The sequence below is a fragment of the Hyaena hyaena genome, unplaced genomic scaffold, assembly GCF_003009895.1.
Source record: "Hyaena hyaena isolate Hyena2069 unplaced genomic scaffold, ASM300989v1 scaffold_350, whole genome shotgun sequence".
NCBI lineage: Eukaryota > Metazoa > Chordata > Mammalia > Carnivora > Hyaenidae > Hyaena > Hyaena hyaena.
Genome location: NW_024080980.1, coordinates 428955 through 447427, shown reverse-complemented (window position 1 = coordinate 447427; position 18473 = coordinate 428955). Strand labels below are relative to the sequence as shown.

At 36.0% G+C, this 18473-nt stretch overlaps 1 protein-coding gene, 1 long non-coding RNA gene and 1 other non-coding gene across 3 annotated transcripts in view; 1 reads left to right on the top strand and 2 right to left on the bottom strand.

The window, feature by feature from the left end:
* Positions 1-642: 642 nt before the first annotated feature.
* Positions 643-18473, bottom strand: part of STT3B (STT3 oligosaccharyltransferase complex catalytic subunit B) — a 103816-nt gene continuing 85985 nt past the window's right edge. Inside the window, exons 8-16 of the mRNA XM_039249826.1 lie at positions 17956-18004; positions 16436-16590; positions 13831-14042; positions 12230-12417; positions 11639-11810; positions 10482-10655; positions 7986-8099; positions 5553-5765; positions 643-2276 (exon numbers count right to left, since the gene is read on the bottom strand). Of these exons, the coding sequence (XP_039105757.1) occupies positions 2196-2276; positions 5553-5765; positions 7986-8099; positions 10482-10655; positions 11639-11810; positions 12230-12417; positions 13831-14042; positions 16436-16590; positions 17956-18004 (1358 nt within the window). The 3' untranslated portion in view covers positions 643-2195. The remainder of the gene's footprint in view (positions 2277-5552; positions 5766-7985; positions 8100-10481; positions 10656-11638; positions 11811-12229; positions 12418-13830; positions 14043-16435; positions 16591-17955; positions 18005-18473) is intronic.
* On the bottom strand, positions 6031-6671 carry LOC120243606. Its single transcript, XR_005531351.1, has 2 exons — positions 6310-6671; positions 6031-6193 (listed from the first exon to the last, which is right to left on the bottom strand). It is a non-coding gene; the product is annotated as an uncharacterized LOC120243606 (long non-coding RNA).
* Positions 13157-13263, top strand: LOC120243633. The gene has a single exon (XR_005531364.1). It is a non-coding gene; the product is annotated as a U6 spliceosomal RNA (small nuclear RNA).

The window sequence follows — 18473 nt, the reverse complement described above, 5'->3', positions numbered from 1 at the left end:
AATTAGGCACAGCGATTATCAACAAAACTTTAAGTTCTATAATAAAACTTTACGTGAACGTGGTCTCTCTCTCCCTCTCAAAACATCTCACTGTACCATACTCCCCGATCTTGCGATGATGGGAGAGAATTCCTACGTGAAGAGATGAAGTGAGGTGAATGACGCAGGTATTGTGAGGGGGTTAGGCCACTAGTGACCTTCTGAAGACGCAGCATGAGGAGGACTGCCTGCCTCCAGAGCACAGCTGACCGCGGGAAACAAACTGAGGGAAGCAAAGCCACAAACGAGGGGGACTACTGTACACATGTTCTCTAAAAGCTTTGTGAAAGTGAACAAGGAAGGAATTACATGTTTGTTACTCTGTAACTCCTTTCAAAAATAAATTTTTTTAAGTTTAGTTTCTTTCTTTTATTTTTTATAATTTATTTATTTTTGAGACAGAAGATGAGCAGGGGAGGGTCAGAGAGAGGGAGACACAGAATCCAAAGCTGGCTCCAGATTCTGAGCTGGCTGTCAGCACAGAGCCTGATGTGGGCTCGAACCCACGAACCATGAGAACATGACCTGAGTTGAAGCCGGACACTTAACGGATTGAGCTACTCAGGCACCCCTCAAAAATAAAATTTTTGTAAAAGACAACACTTAACACAAAATTTGAATTAACTTTATTTCCCCTACACTCAACAACTTCTCTGCATTGAATTTTAAAGCAACAAAGTAAGATAAAATCCCCCAAATGACAAGGTATCAGAAATCCAGATTTAGTTACACTTTATTTGTGAAAATGTTCAGCCATTTTATTGGTCTGTAAAAGAACCATCATCTGGGTCAAAAATGAATTCTATAAATCAAAGTATATTCTACACTTTGGAAAAGAAAATCAGCAGTAACTTTCTCACTGAATATTGTAAATTACACTTTTCTTCATAAAAGGTACATACTATTCTGCACTTTTCCACCAAAAGCAGTGGTAAGTTATGCTTGTTTATATAAAAAAAAGTTATATCCTGTGGCAGGAAAAACTCTTTCTCTTTCACTTTTACTAAACTGGAGAAAATTTTCAAGTCTATATAAAGTTGCCTATAAGCTGGAAAATGAACATGTTCAATCTCCATTTATACTTTAGTGCATTTTTTGACAATTGTCACATTTTTAACAAAAGTAAGAAAAATGCATACAGCATTAAAGAGTGTTTCATCAAATGCTTCAGAATTAAAAGAAAAAATATACGGAGCAGGATAAAATCATGGTGACAGACGAAACTATTAGAAAATGAGAGAAATCCAGGCAAAGTTTACAAATCCTTTGTCATTTTGAAGAGTCACAGAAAAGGAACTTTGGATACCTGTCCATACCTGTCCTCTTTAAGGGTTTTCTCCCTCAATCTTCTGCATGTAAACATAGTGCTCATCTCAGTGACACCAACCCCGTCCTGGTAAGAAGCCTCTTGTGCGGCTGCCACATTTCTGAAGGATAGAAATCTAGCCCTTGAATGAACAATGCATGAGATCTGCTCTGTAAGTACCTGGTGAAAACAACTGCCAAAAGCAGCAATAATGTGTCAACGTAAAAAACTATTTGCATCAGTTAGTTACTCAGAGGTCCCTCTTTGAAACAGCAGCTTCTCAGAGCAAATAGTAAGCAACAGAAAATGTACATTTGATGAAACATTCTTTGCACTGGAGAAACATGAAAATAAATATAGTTCAAGGAAGTATAATTACTTTTCTAATACCTCTTTCTCAGACCTGTACTAGTTTACTGGTTCAAGAAAAACACATCACATTTTGTCATTTGTATTTTACATATTGCTATTTGGGTAATTCAAATAAAATGTAGGTCTTGTAAAAAATAAAAACATTGACAAGTATGCATGTGCCAGGGACCAAATTAGAGGGTTCTTTGGTGCAATTAGTCCAAATTCTCAGATTTGAAGGATAATATGTACCAATAAAAAAAACCTGCTGTTAGACATTTACAGCAGTGCTCTGTCTTGCTTCACATCACAAATAGAAAATAGCTGTTCTCGATAAGCCAATTTTATTTTTTAAATCAGGCATTGCCAGAAAATTCTGTACATTATTCTGGACCAGTGATGGTTCTGTACCCTCTATTGTGAAACATGACATGAGCTAAAGGCAAAGACCGGTTCTCACAAGGACAACTGCTTCAAGTTAGGAACCCGAACAGTGCATTTAAACAGTCTTCTTGGATATCTTCTTGCCTTTCTTAAAAACTAGTTTATTTTTAATGTAGCCACGCTTCCTTTTCGTAGTCTAAAAAAGAAAACAGAACACGTGGCATTAGTGCAGGTTGCTCACAGCATACTACATACACCTATGTTTTCCAGCCTTGTGATAAAGATGGTCTTAATAAGCCCCCAGGAGTTCTTCTTATGGCTGGCCTCCGTGGGCCATCAATGAGCACCAATAACAGTTCTGTACGAAGTATGCAGAGAGACCCAAGGTAAAGTGGACTAGTTCCTAGCTTTAAGATGAAAGCACTCCCACCGTATTCCTCAAATGCACAGCATACATTTCTCACCATCATGTAAATGAGCCCCTACCTCCCCTCTCAAACACTAAATGCTTAGCTGTAATAATTACTCACATTTTCAGGCATGATAGAATATTTAACACTAGACTAAGGAATGAGGAAGTGTTAATGCTACTCCTGGTTGAGCCTCCAAGAATTAGTTGTGTATCAGAAATCAAATTGACTTAGTTTTGTTATGTGTAAAATGAGGATAATTGTACCTATCTACAAAGATGAAAGAGAAATAAAATTACTTGGCACATCCTCCAATTTAGGCAGAAAAATAAGAACTTAAAGAATGAAAAACAGGCGTGCCTGGGTGGCTCAGTCAGTTAAGCGTCTGACTTTGGCTCAGGTATGATCTCACTGTTCGTGGGTTCGAGCCCCACATCGGGCTCTGTGCTGACAGCCAGCTCAGAGCCTGGAGCCTGCTTTGGATTCTGTATCTCCCTCTCTCTTTGACCCTCCTCTGCTCATGCTGTCTCTCTCTCAGAATAAATAAAACATTAAAAAAAGAAAAGAAAAACAAAAACGAAACACCAAGGGGGGAGTTTCTAGATCTTTAAAAAATAGTATTTTTGTAAACACTTCAGGATCCCATTAAAATACTTTCAACAGATATTTTCTGGTGTAAGAAACAAATCACTAAATGTGGTGGTAGAACTTACTCAAAAAATTTAGAAGATAAATCATAAACACACATGGGTTTGCCACTCTGACCTATCCACTGATAATGAAAAAAAGCTCATAATTTTTGCAAACAAGTACTTTAAAGCACTGGGTTAGAAGAGGCTGGAGACTTAAGAGACTGACCACTCAATTCAATTTTCTTATTTATTTTTGAGAGCAAGACCACACATGCACATGTGCAGGGGCAGTGGAGACAGAGGGAGAGGGATCCGAAGCAGGCTCCATAATGTCAGCGTGGAGGCCCATGTGGGGCTTCAACTCAGGAACTTTGAGATCATGACCTGAGCTGAAGCCAGACACTTACCCAACTGAGCTCCACAGGCACCCCCAATTTTCACATTTAAATACAACTTTTAGAGGTGGTTTCAGAATCTTGGAGTAAATGTCATATTGTGTAACTTACGATGTATTTATGATGTCAGTTTAGAATAATTCAAAATTTTTTCTAACAGGCACAAGAATACCAGGTAAAATGCAGTCCTTAAGGTTACAAAAATTAGCTACTGCTAAATTGTCCAGAATTTATCTTATTATTATAAAGGCAAAATGTAAAAACAAAATTCAGAGAGCATAATTTTAAAAACTTGAAACCAGGTCAAGGAATTAGTTTCCTTATCATTATTACCTACAAAGTATCTAACATGAACCCTTTCTGTAAGATCTTATAAAACACTGCAGTCTATGTGAGTATGTACCTAGACCCTCAGTGAGCCGTGCCCCGGAGTCTTCTCTGGCCCTGGAATACAATCCGAGGGTCTCGGCCATGTGAGTTTAGTAGTGGCAGGAAAAGTTTTCAAGTGACTACTACACTTATACCGCACGGCCCCGGAAGTAAACACTGGGATGGAGGAATAATGCAAATATTCCTCTGGTGCTAGTATAAAACAGAACGGAAAGCCACGGAAACCCAAAATTCAAAATCCACGTTGTTGGCTACTAGAATGTATGTTTTGGGCACAAAAGACAGACTAATTTTTATTGATCCATTCATCTGCTGATTTAGAGGAAATGACGGGAAGACAAGGAAGGTCAGAATAAGGAAATTCACTGTCATCAGTTAGACAGCTATTTCAATGGCTTTGGCTCTCAGAAAGGGCAGACCTTAACTGGGCTCAGAGGTCTCAGGAGTAACTGCCTGGAGACTAGCAGCATTCGCTTTGACTTCTGCACTGATGTGACTCACCAGTTTCTCCTACCACGACTATAAAAAACCAGATCATTTGATTTGTCACTTGATGTACAAAAAGTCAGCGAAGTGACTTGGATATGACTAACACAATGCATGTCAGCTCCCAGTAACATATTTAGATATATCACTCTAGATACAGTAATCTATATCTGACAGAAAGTACTGATTTAAAAAGCTTCTATTTATATATCATACAGCTAATTTTTAGCACTTTTATAGCAGACACTGAAATAATCTGTACTTTGAATATACTTTAAGTCTATTTTAAGTAACGCAAAGGGAAAGACAACTGCATTAATGATTTAAAAAAAAAAACCTTCTGAACAATGTAAACCTAAGCATCTTTCAAGACTTATGACTGAAATGGGTCTAATAATTACTATTGTAAGTGTAGCTCCTTAAAATACATCCTTAATATTTTACTTGACTGCTCATTATTTCCCATCTCCCATAGAGAGCAACCTATGTAAATACTCATTTTTAGTGCCTTTTATAGCAAAGATTAGATCTATTTGGCTTAAGTGAGCAATAATGACCTTCAATAAAATACTTCATATCTCTAAATATTGCTTACAAAGGGACTATAACAGCCTCATCATCATAATTCCTGCCTACAAGCTTTGTCATGATAATTACATTTAAAAATAATTACCTTAAGAGAAATGATTTCTGAAAAAATTCAGCACTGGACCAATTCAAACTTATTTTTTAGTCAATGAACAACAACATACTAAAAATGGAACATGAAAACGCAATATAAATTAGCTTTAACCAGAAAATAAACCAATCACAACTGTATTACTTGGGTATTTGGCATTTTTACTTTCATAAAAGTTTAGAAAGTGATGGCCACAGACTTATCTTATTTTCGAGTAAGTCTTACTAATTGGAATCACCCAAACTAAAAGCAAGAATGCGTCTGGAACACTCAGCTTTGTTTACTAATAACCACTATGCTATCCTAAAAAGGCTGCTGTTTGCGATATCTCAAGTACTCAGCTTGAAAGGAATGGCCTTAGTAGGCTAGCTTGATACTTACTTTGTAGATAAGCCATAGTCCACAGATATCTAGCAAATTAAAATTTACCAGGAATTTTTAGTAACTGTTTTCCAGTAAATGACTTCCCTTGGCACCCACCTTCTTTGACAAATACTTCTGTTTTGGGAAAATGTTGGTGACTCGAGGTTTGTGGTCTAGTGTCTCCCTATTATCAGGTGCTTTCACTTTATATATCCTCACAAGCCAGTGTTCTGATGTAAATGCTTCCTCCAAATGTTTGAATTTAATGTCCTTGTTTCCAATCTCAGCATTACGTGTTCGATCAAAACCTGGGGGTGTACGAAAATCCAGCTGCAAAAGTAACATTAGTATGGGATATTAGCCGTACTGGAAAACATTCGGATAGTAAATGTTATAATCAGAGTGAAACTCTCTCCCTTTAAACTAGGAAAACAGAATCAGAGTAATCTCTTGTCACATTTCTCATATGTTGCTAACTAGAGAGGAAGAAATCAGGAAGAGAGAAATTAAACACAGCAGAATTAGAACTGCACTGAACCCTTAGAGTAGATAAGCAGCCTACAGGCATTAAAAAAACCGAAACAGCCAAATGAGATCCATCAAAGCCTTTTTTATAGGTTTATAGAGAAACACACAGAGGGACTTCTTTTCTGTTTCAGGGGCTTGCACTGATCGATTCTCTCAGCCTGAAAGTTCTTCATTCAGTTCTTCTGCTAGGCTGACTCTTCTCTATCCTTTGGGCTCAGCCCAAACACCACCTATTCAGGGAAATATTTTCTTGAAATTGGTGGTTGAGAAGTCTCCTCCATTATTTCTTTATCTTTTACTCTAATAGCATTCACTGCTGAAGTTTTTTATTTATTTTTAAAGTTACCTGTATCCTCCACCAGAATGTAAGCTGCATGAAGACTTAATCTTATTCAGAGTGTGGCTTTATCTCTCCAATGTTATTTGTTAAATAAATGCACAACTAAGCAGCGATACTACATCCAGAAAGTAGGAACTATAAAGGAAGTTAGAAAAGCCAAACCACTTTTCTAGAGGAAAAACTAGGGTAGAGGGGAGAAGATTTTAAGAAATTCTCAGACTAGGTTTATGTTCACAAAGAGCATAAGCAAATCCAACTTTTAAACAAAATAAACTCTAATAAGGGAATAGCTTGCTCTTGCATAGCTATACAACAGAAAAGTTATACTCATATCTTAAGCATTTATTATCCTTGACTAGGGAAGGCATCAAAACGAATGCATGCTAGAAGCATGGCTTAAAATTGTTAATAATTTACAGGACCAAAAAAAAAGTCCTTTAATACTATCATTAATGACCAGAGAAACTCATCTTTGACCCATTTTCTGAAGTAACTAGTTAGGATTTATGTGGTTCGTTCTTGTATGAGTGTAGAGACTAAGCAGTTGCCTTCAAAAAAAAAAAAAAATCAAAGCACAAACAAACCCCTCAATCTGTAGTAAAATTGCTGTCTACTTTTTCAAAGCCACCTACAGAACACGGAGAGTATCAGCAGTGGTGCTGTGTGACGGTGCCATATGGTGGCAGATGGTGGCTACACTTGTAAATATGAGGTCTAAACCTATGGAATCACTATATTGTACACCTGAAACTAATGTAACAGTGTGTTGCCAACTATAGTCCAAGAAACAAAACAACACAACAATGGAAAAACAAAAAGCCACCTATAGAGTAATTCTAAATGAATAATGATGAAACATTATCTTGACTCCTGGTATTTGCATAAAGTTCAACAAGCAATTTTCCCTCTGCCTTCTAGTATCAACTTAATCAGAAAGCAATATGAAATCAGGCAGTATTCACTGAAATCCTAATATGAAGACATAACTTGGTATTGTAGAACCTCAGAAATCAAGTCACTGGCCTAACCCCCATTATATACAGACAAGGAGGAAAATCAGTCCAGGGAATGTGGCTTGCCCAAGAGTCATACAACCCAACAGAGCCAGATCTAAAGCCCAGGCATTATGGCAGGTGGTCCAGTGTTTTCTTTTTGCCACAACATCTCTGCACATTTCACTCATTTTATGGACTGTTAAGCTTTTGGACCCATATCATTCTAATATTCTAAGAAACTCTCACACAGATAGTCCTAACTAGCTGTGATAATAGAACGGGGATGGAGTATCTGAAGTGACTATGTTAACTAAACTCTTTACTTTCAGGCTTTTCCCCACCAGCAGCAAAGTATCCTACTCAAGATCACTCTGCTTCCTACCTAGAAGACCTCTCTTCTGCAGAACAATGTCTTCCAAAGGCATAAGGTCAAAAGGGGACATGGCAAGCAAATGTGGTATCTGAGCCTAGGGTTAATATTTTGGGAAGAAATCTTTGTTCTAAAAAATTCTCCCCCTAACTTTTCATAGTTCAGAAATCTAAATTTAAGGAGTGGGGATATGGAATCTCTAGATAAGCATATTTTTCTTCACAGCACAACATTCATTATCCTATTTCCTAGAGGCAAACAAGACTGCTTAAAACTATTTCTTTTAATAAGATTATATAAGAATCGATATAACCAACCTGCATTTCTCCAAATCTGTAGTATGACATTTTATACATAAGACAATTCAACAACGTGGGTGATCCTGCTTTGTCTACACGGAATTCTCCTTGTGGGGTGAAATAGTCACTTTCCTATAGGAAAGAAATTAAATTTCTGTCAGTTCAATACAACACATTCAAAGGTACCAGTTTCTCTCCTTTTCCCCCTTACAGAGGCAGCTTTTGAAATATCTTCAAAAAGCCATAGTTAGTTACATCTCAAAAAATATGGTATTAGAAGATTAATTTATAAATTTAACATGACCCCTAAAAGAAAGCTGCAAAAGCATGATATAGTGTTTTTTATTTTAACCAAGTCTAGAAATCATTTATAAAAAATAAGAGTACATAAGAAAACACAGGAAAAGAACAAGTCTTTGTTCAAGTGAGGGAGAACAGATTTTAAACCATGTTATAAGACCTCAATTATTTGAAAAGAATGGTACCAACACTATGGTTTAATACCAGGTAGCCTAGCTATCTCCAACTGCTCCATCTTTAACCCCATTCATTATAGCTTTTCAAGAGTTTTCCTAAATGTTTTTTATTTTTCCATAAGTACTCTAAAATCAGTTCTTTGGTTGGGGAGGAGAAATGTTTAGAACTATATAAATGTTTAGAACATTGGGATTACATCAAATTTATATATTAACCTCTAAGAGCACAATTTGGCGATACAGAAATTCCTGGTCTAGAAATTTATCCTACAGAGATACTGATATATAGGCAAAATAATGAATGCAGAAAGTGTAAGTCATTATACCACTGTTTGCAAGACTAAAAACCTGGAAATAACCTGTCCTTCAGTAGGGAAAGGTTAGATAAACCATGGTGCACACACAACAAAGCACACCGCAGATCTGCGATAAAAGAATGGAGAAGGCTCTCCGTATCCTCATAAGGTAAGGTCTCCAAGATATACTGCAAACTGAAAAAAGCAAAAACAAGGTGTGTACTCTACTACTACTTCTTGCTTGAATAAGAATCACAGGGAAACAGTTAAGTGAGGACCATGGACTTTTGCTTTTCTTGGGGGAGGGTTAAGTTTTTATTGTATATCTCTTTATATTTTATTTTTTGAACGATGTGAATGTATTCTCAAATTTCAAAACCACTGTATTTAAAAAGCATGGAAATATGGAAACTAGATCTATCATACGTCACAATTTTAACAATGCTAAAACACAAATCCACAGATGACAATTACGTATTGGGAAAATTAAGATTAATACAATGAAGTAATGATTTAAAATGATAATTAAGGGAAAACATCATAGCATTTACATTTGAACAGAAAGTTGAGAGCTTTATTTTGTCCCTATCACATGACACACATAACATACATTTTCCCAAAAGGTTCTTTTATTCTGGGTCACTGGTGAACCTTACTCTCATCTTTCGTCCCTTTATCATGTAAACCACAATGCTGGGTGCCAATCTTCTATGAGCTCACAACTGAGAGGGAGATATATCTTAAAATCTACTAAAAGAACAAGCCGCATGTGATCTGATGATAAATAAATACACAGATGCACGAGAGAAGGATTTCTGGAAAGTGGACACATACGTGGCAGGGAAAGTATTCCAAGAAAGAGAAGAGTATATCAACTGTAAGTCAAAGAAAGAAACCACAAGGCAAATTTCATGGGCTAGAGTAGACTGACAGATGGAAAAAAGTTGGCAGAGGGACAAGAGGCCAGCAAAGGAAAGTGAAGCAGTAAGGGGTTTACATTCCAAGCTAAGAAGTTTGCATCTTATACCACTGCTTCATTCCAGAGATTATTTCAAACCTGCCACTAGGCTGAGCTTCATCCACATTACTACAAATTTGCATAAGAGCACCACAAATTAACTATTCCTGGCTTCCCCTCCAGTGATAATCACAGGCTACCTTAATCAGCATAACACCAGAACCAAGAATGAGACGTAGTGCTTCAAGCACCTAATGCTGACTGGCCAAAAATAAGCTGTCCATAGCACCAAGCTGACAGTGCAGGGTTTTCTTCCAACTCATGTCTGATTCCAAGGCCCTTAATCTACCAAAGGTTTTTAAGTTGGAAAGTGACATGATCAATGTCATGTTAGATAGGAAGAGGAAACAAGATTAAGGTAAAGCACAGCAATTTCAAGGTCACTGTCCTATTTGAGGTTTACAATTATAAGGGTTAGTATCAGAATGGAAGCAATGAAAGTGGAAAGATAGGGCAGACGTGGGAGGCTGGGAAGGAGTAAAAAGCAAGAGTCTTGAGAAAGGGCTGTTTCGTAGGGGAGAAAAGTAGTACCAGGGGTGAATTTCAAAAGTTTTAAACCTGGAAAAATGCTCATAGTATCTTTAATAAATTGTAAAGTAAGAGTGAGGGACGAATTTGGGGCAGAAGATGACATAAACAAATATGATACAACTAACATGATAAGGAAATTACTCGGGACACTGGGAGCTGTCTTTCACACATATGGAATGATCTAGTTTCTTACCCGGATGTCTTTTGGATGTTCCCCTTCAGCTATCCTAACCATCCAGAGAAACTTGTTGATGTCATCACCCGAATAGCCAATAACTCCTCCAAAAATAACCAAAACATAATCTACATCCAGACTCCTCATGATTTTGTAGGCTGCTGTTTCATTTGAAGACATAGCTTTTCCTACCTATAGAATAAAAAATGAGAATATACATACTTAGATCCACCAATACACTAAAAATAAAAATGTACATTGAATGGAATGTACCTCAAGAGTTTGATTTACATGGAATTCTTTTTTAAAGAAATGATTTGCTATGAATTCAACAAATTTACCAAGATTTATAAGCACCTCACTTAATAGAACCAATTATAGCAGAAATGTCAAAATCTGAATACATGTTCTAATAATTATTTCATGAAATTAATATTTTAATATAAAAGCAGGCAAGCTTAAAAGAAATACAATTTCTCAGAACTTTAAGGCCAGGGATGACCAGCAATCTAGCTGGTACAAATATATTCTTCTAAGTCTACTGTTAGTCCAACGATTCGCTACAATGCTAATACAAATAGAACTCATCTGGTTAACATCCGTTATCTATTTAAAATCTTTAGAGAACAGAGAGGGGATTACCTTAATTTATGCAAATTACTTATTTGAGGGGATATAATTTACATGCCTATAAATGCAGTACCTTTGGCTTTACACCCTTGCAAATAATTTTAATTTAAAAATGGAAAATACAAGTTAAACAGTACTTTTAAAGTCTCAGATTTTGCCGAATTCTCCAGTGAGCTAAATATATGATGTAATATGCCAGAAATCAGCCTACAATTCTGAATGAAGCTTAAGTAAATACCTTTTTTTTTTTTCATTATTAAGTAGGCTCCATGCCCAATGTGGGGCTTGAACTCATGACCCTGAGATCAAGAGTGGCATGCTCTACTGACTGAGCCAGCCAGGCACCCCAAATAAATATCATTCTTAAAAACAAAATAGATGGAATACCTCGAATTCACTTTGTTCAATAAATGTATGAAGAGTTTCCTATATTTTGAGAAATCAGGAAAGAATACTTTTACCCACATTCTCTATTTAATCACAAGTAAAGGCTGACTGCCAAGTAATAAAGATTTGTAATTTTTGATCTTTTATCAAACTCTTACCAGTGCTATGTGGCTGTTATTCCAGGTGTTATTATCCACCAAAGTAGTCCTATTGGCCATTCCAGCTATCTGATAGCCATAATCCCACCACGACATCACTCGGGCATGTTCATCTGTATTTTGTCTTAGCCAAAAGTAAGCTTCTCTAAAATCATCTAAGATGTTCCTCGTGCTGAAAAGAATCATAATATTCTTGCAAGTAAGATCTTAAATGTGAAGAGGGTAACTTAAAATCTTGAGGTGCTAAATCATCAAATGATCTCATATTTTAAAAGCCTCCATGATAGGGAGGGGGAAACATCCATGAAGAGCTCAATAGTGCTTGTTTAAACTGTAATATGCATACAGCTCACCTGGCTATCTTGAAAAAAGGGAAGATTCTGGTTTAGTGGTTCTGGGTGCGGCCTGATATCTGTACATCTAACCAGTACCCAAGTGAAGCAGAAGCTGGCGGGGGAGTGTGTACGGGGTGGGGGATGAAAGACAAACACGGTAGATTCAAATGCAGAGCCTCACAAACACTATTCTATCTTCTGAGACAGAAAAACAGGGTAGGTATAAAATCCTTTTGCAGCCAAGTTACTTTCTTACCCATCATGATTGTAAGAGGCAAGGACCACACTTGGACTGGAGTAGGCATTGCTTGTGACCCAGGTACAGTGGACTGCAAACATCATCAACAGCATCAGCATCAACATGGTGACAATGCTTTTTATATTAGGACCTAATCCCTCTTCAGTTTTTTCCTGTTCAGTTACATGTTTCCTTACTTTACCTGCCTAAAAGATACGAAATACTGGTTAGACGAGTTCATCATTTGTCTTGCTTCACTAAAACACTCAGGGAAAATGTTAAATCAATTTAATTCTTTCACAAGGAAAATGTACAACCATCAGGTATTATTGTGTGGGTGATACAATGTTTTCTAAAAATTATCAAGGTAGAGTCTAAAGTTCAATGTGAATGAGAAGGCTACCCATTCCAGGAGCTGATTACAGAGTACAGTATCTCCAGGAAGAAGGTTTCAAATCCAGGTGTCCTTATGTTTTACTTACATACAAATGAAACAAAACAAAACAGAAAAACAAAGGAGATAACCAGAAGGCCTCATTCTGGCAAACTGTTCTTATAAAATCTGGATTTCTTATCCGGAAAATGACAATGTTGCCTATAATTCAGATCTATAGGACTTTAGTAAAGGAAAAATTGGCATTATCAGAATTAATCTTGTAATTACCAAAACTCCAAAGTAACAGATTTGTTAAGATTACATTTTTGAAAACACCAACCCAAAACTCCTACCCCAAACCGAAAGAACAGACTCATAGGTTCTCAACTGAACTGCAAAACAACCACCACAAAAGCAAGAATTAACACAAATCTGTATGAATTATATTGGACGTATAATAAGGAAAAGAAGAATTTTAAAGTTAATATTTATACCATGAAGTTTCACTGATTACTGGTATTTAAAAACCTAGTTAAGATCCATAGAGTAAGGCTTAATATGTCATCCAAGTGCTTGCTTCGGCAGCACATATACTAAAGCCGGAACAATGCAGAGACGATGAGCGTGCCTCCTGTGCCAGGACGACATGCATGCTCTGGAAGCGTTGCTTAGTTTTCCATGAAAGGTTCTCCCCGCCTCTTGTGAAAATAAGTAACTTGGGATTGGGGGGAAAAAAAAAAAAAAGTCATCCAAAACAAGTGCTCTAATTTTTACAAGTCTTTACTATTCCTGAATCAAATATTCTCCTGCCGTGTTATGTGACAGGTTAAAAGTGACTTACATCATACTGGCCAGCCACTTGTTGCTAACAAACTAGAGGCTTTATTCCATTTTACTTTTCATTCAATCAAATATTTTAAAAATTTACACTGAATATGGATTTAAAGGATAAGCACTTGTGCACATAAGTTTCATGCAAAATTTTATGTAAGCAGAGCACAAGGTTTCTACTCTCAAAAGTGGAGGAGTTTTAACCTGACAATAAGAAATGAGAATTTCTTCTCTGCACTGTATTTTCTTCTAAGCTAAAAGACCAAACAGGATCCAAATTTTGAGGCAAACAGTAGAGACCCACTAGAAATGTCAGAGATTGTCTAAATCGTTTTTAATATGTGTAATTCTTACCACAGTAGAAAAAAAATGAAACACATAAAAAGTTTAAAGACCTTACTTAGATTCCTACCTTATCATACAAGTTTCCTGGGTTTCTTTTATCATCTTCATCACTGCTGTCTTCCACAGGTGGGTTTTCCCTTTTCATGTCATCCCCCAAATAGTGCTCAAAAACATTTGAGAAGGCGATTGCAGATAGCATACAGACGACCGGAGTCAAAGTCAACATCAGCCGCACCATTACTCCAGCAAAATAGACAGCACTGATTGCATACAAAGCAACTGCAAAGACAAGTTCTCTTATGACACTTCAGAAGATGTTCCCAGGAAACTCAACTCAATATTTAATGCTACCAAAGCTAAAAATAAACCAAAGTTAAGAGACAAACATCTCATCAAAAGGCTAATTGTTTTTACACATATTCATACTGACCATTTTAATAGTCATATTTAGAAATTGTAAGTCAAGTTGACTAAACATTACATATCAACAGTTTTAGGCAAATGTATCAGGATTTAAATTTAATTATTATGGGAAAGATGACAATTCATTATTTGTCAATAGTATCACATATTAGGAAATCCACTGCTGACAGATGAAAACATATTTGGTTAATTATATTATTAGGCCCAGTAAGTTTACAGAAGCAAACAGTCTGTGAAAAGCCAATACAAGTATCTGGTATACAACCTGCTGTAAAGTAGGAATGGGATGGGGAGCCTGGGTGGTTCAGTCAGTTAGGCATCTGTCTTTGGCTCAGGTCATGATCTTGTCATGATCTCATAGTTCATAAGCTCAAGCCCTGCTTCAGGTGAGCCCTGCTTCCCTGCATCTCCCTCTCTCTCTCTGCCCTTCATGGGATTCTCTCTCTCTCTGCCCCTCTCATTTGTGGCCTCTCAAAAAAGAGTTAAGAATGAAATGAGAAGAATACAATTTATTAGCCAAAGGAAGAACTTGTAAAGTTACTGCCAAAGAGACCTAAGAATTCTTATCTCATTGGCAACTAATTTTTTCTGACTAAAAAAATATTAAGTGTATATAGCGCAATGAATTTTTACACATCTATGTAATTGCCAATACCAAACTAAAGGACAATGTGTCTCTCCTTCAGAAGGAACCCTCGTGCCTCTTCCCACTTCACAGATGCTCTCCCCACTCCGTGTGTGTGTGTGTGTGTGTGTGTGTGTGTGTGTGTATACACGTATATATAGTAATTACTATTTGGACTTCCAAAACATTAATTCAGTTTTCTTTAGTCTTGAACTTCTTAAAAAAGAAATTATATAAAAATGTTCTCTCCTGTACTTTTTTTTCTTTTTTTTAATTTACCAATGCTATTCTTTTTTTTTTTTTGTTTTTGAGAGTGAGTGTGAGCAAAGGAGGGGAGGTGTAAGGTGAGAGAGGGAGGGGAGGAAGGGAGGGAGGGAGAATCTTAAGCAGGCTCCACACCCAGCGCTAAGCCCAATCAATGGTGGCCTGGATCCCACGACCTTGGGATCATGACCTGAGCCTATAGCAAGTTGGGCACTCAACTGACTGAACCACCCATCAGATGCTTCTATTCATTCTATTCTTTGATTATACTACATTATACAAATACATCCAAATTTATTAATCTGTCTTAATGCTGATAATCTTTGGAATGTTTCCAATTAGGGATTATGATGGATAAAGTTGCTATGTACACTCTTAAGCATGTTCTTTATTGGACATATGCACTCACTTCTCTTGGGTATGTATATATCTGGGATTTATTTCTGAGTCATAATGAGGTGGGCAAAATGTTTAAGCTAAAACCTTCTTAATGACAGGTTATTAATATGGCCTTATCCAGAGTCCACTGATCTATATAAACAGGGCAAGAAGGAATACCATCCTTGGTTATAACTCACACAGGTGCTATTTTTCTCTCCTGACTTTACTCTGGAATAGTAACTTGAGTGTCACTCATGGTTCATGCATCATACTTGTTCAAGTCCTGGTACTACAAGTTGTTTGCTTGTGTGACCCTGTGCATGTTAAAAACCTTTTTAGTTTCACATTTTAACACATGCAAAACAGCCAAGATACACTTCTTGTGATGACTGAATCCTGTAAAGGTCTCTGGTATCTGCTTACTTTGCCTACTTATATTTTGAATATCATTAAAATAATTTGTATTACTGTCGTTTTAGCTGGAAATATACACAAATCTATCAATGAAGAGGGTGTTTACTTAAAGATGATTCTTTTTACATTGAAATTTGGGCAACGGATGCACCTGCATACTTCTTCCTCTGTAATCAGGTCTAATACAGAAAATAAAGGCTATACTGTCAACAAAGTTATAATTTCCAAACCTCAGCCATGGTCTATATATTAATCTCTCAGAAAATGCCATCAATTGAATGAAAAATTTATATACTAGTTCTAATTTAAAACAGTTAATGAGTGTATCTATATCTATATATATCTATATAATGAGTGTATCTATATATATATAGATATATACATATACATATATAACACAAATTCACTGTATTTTTCTTGGCTAAACACTTATGCAAAATAAGAGGAAATTTATTTTGAATATGCATAGACCCAAGCAAAGAGAAATAAAACTTTAAAGTGATAATCTCAATAAAGAAAATAAACAAATTGTTCCAAATCAAAGTAGTGATTAAAACTCTCTTACCAAATACTCTTTCATCGTTGATATTTTTAATGCAGAACCATAGGCCTGCTGGGAAGGTACACACAAGAATATGTAGATCAAAGAAGAAAGACACCCAAGTCGTAGGTTGATGTTCAGACACTGATGCAATAATTGGAATGTGTATTTTTGCATACCTGGTATTTAAAAAGTTAATATTGTTTAAAATTAAAATAGGAAGGAGTTCCTTTTGGATGAAGAAATTTCCTTTGACTGTAAACATCGTTCCTATACCTCACCCCTTCTTGCTTGAAAGTATGTTCCAATGGAACCTGCTAACTGGAAATAAATCTAGTCTGCATTGGTAAAACTAAAAACCAATGTGCCACCCCTAAAATTATAAGACTTATCTAAAACCAGTTATAAAAGTGTTGGTTCTGACTTTTAATACAAAAATCTTTGCTCAAATAGAAGTACCTGCAGTTTTGCTTACCATTTCCTACGTTTGAATCAACAAGTTTCACTCTTTTGGACTTAGTACTAGCAGAAATCTCTTATCCAAATTAAGATACCATATTGCCACGATATCTTTCTTAACAAAATGATGCAAAGGTAGGTGAGGGAAATGGAGAGAACAAATTACCCCTGAAATACCCTGAGATCCCAAAATAGTCAAATAAGTATAACTTACAAAAATCTGACCTTATAATTTGACCTAATAAGACTAACTGTCTACAACCAGGGTTTTCCCTCAAACTTTTGGGTGATCCACAATCTCTTGAAATATGTGTCTAAATGTCAGCTTTAGTCATTTATAAATAATATGCTTACACCTTTAATTAGACCCAGGCATGAGCCCTTTTGGTATCACATCAAAGGGCAGGTCTAGGCAATAAATTGTTTATTAATAGATTTATTGGGCCACACAGGGAGTAAGAAGAAGACAGAAAAGTGGAAAGAGAAAACAGATAAATTATCAACAGGTTGTACTCTTATCCTTAGGAAAACATTTTAGAGACTGGTTTTATTGAACTAGTTGTCTAACTTAAAACCAAAATTTTTATTAATTCATTTTATAATAGCACTCTTTAAAAAAAAGTGTAAAGTATTCTCAATTATACTTGATAGATTAAAAATATCAAGGAACTAATAAGGATAACACATTATTAGGAAAAAAGTTAAAATTTTTCTTCTTATCTATGGCATATGGCTCTCTAAGAGTTAAAAATTAAATATTACTAAAAGATGGAACCTGAATATAATGGTTAAAAACAAAAATCAATCACTAAAAGGCACAAATGTTACTCTAAATATTCTGACAAACAAAACCAAAATAAGGAGTTGACCATATAGAAAAGAAATGTATGACTTACATGTATCATACTAAAGGTGTATTCTAAACAGGAATTTAAACAAAGATAAATTATGAGGGAGTCAACACATACTAATAGTGCATGCTAGGTACGCTTCAGAAACGCCAAGTACTGACAGAAATACAGAAATATAACAGAGGAAAAAAGGTATTTTAAAATAATGAAGGCAAAAAGCTGATTTGCACTTACCCAGTGTCCCATAATGAGTAAAACCTGCCACTCCATGGTGCAATGTAACCTTGAAGGAAAAATTTAGAGGAAATCAATCTGCCTTATTTATCGTTTATGTTTACTGACTATTATCAAAGAATTTCACATTTCTTTTGTAGGTAACAACATATCTCATACAGCTGGCAGTCAGATAAAATAAGGTTAGTAATCATACAAAACCAAATATCCATGGAGATCACATTTCCAGAGATACACAAGTTAAAAGATCAAACTGTATGTTTTCCCATTCTCCTTTAAATTTCTAGCTGACTAGTAAAATAAAGCTAAGACATTAAGATAGCATTTGATAATTTAAAAAGGGGGAAGGTGTCTGAATTATTTAATCCAGTATGCCAAATTTAGATAAAGTTCAAAGATGATTTTAAACACTCTTGCCTTTACTCTTATCAATTAATCCTTCTTGATTCTGAGCTATGCCAGGAGCAGATGGAGACTGATTTGGTTGAGTGTTGAGAAGTTGGAAAAAGGCAGATAGA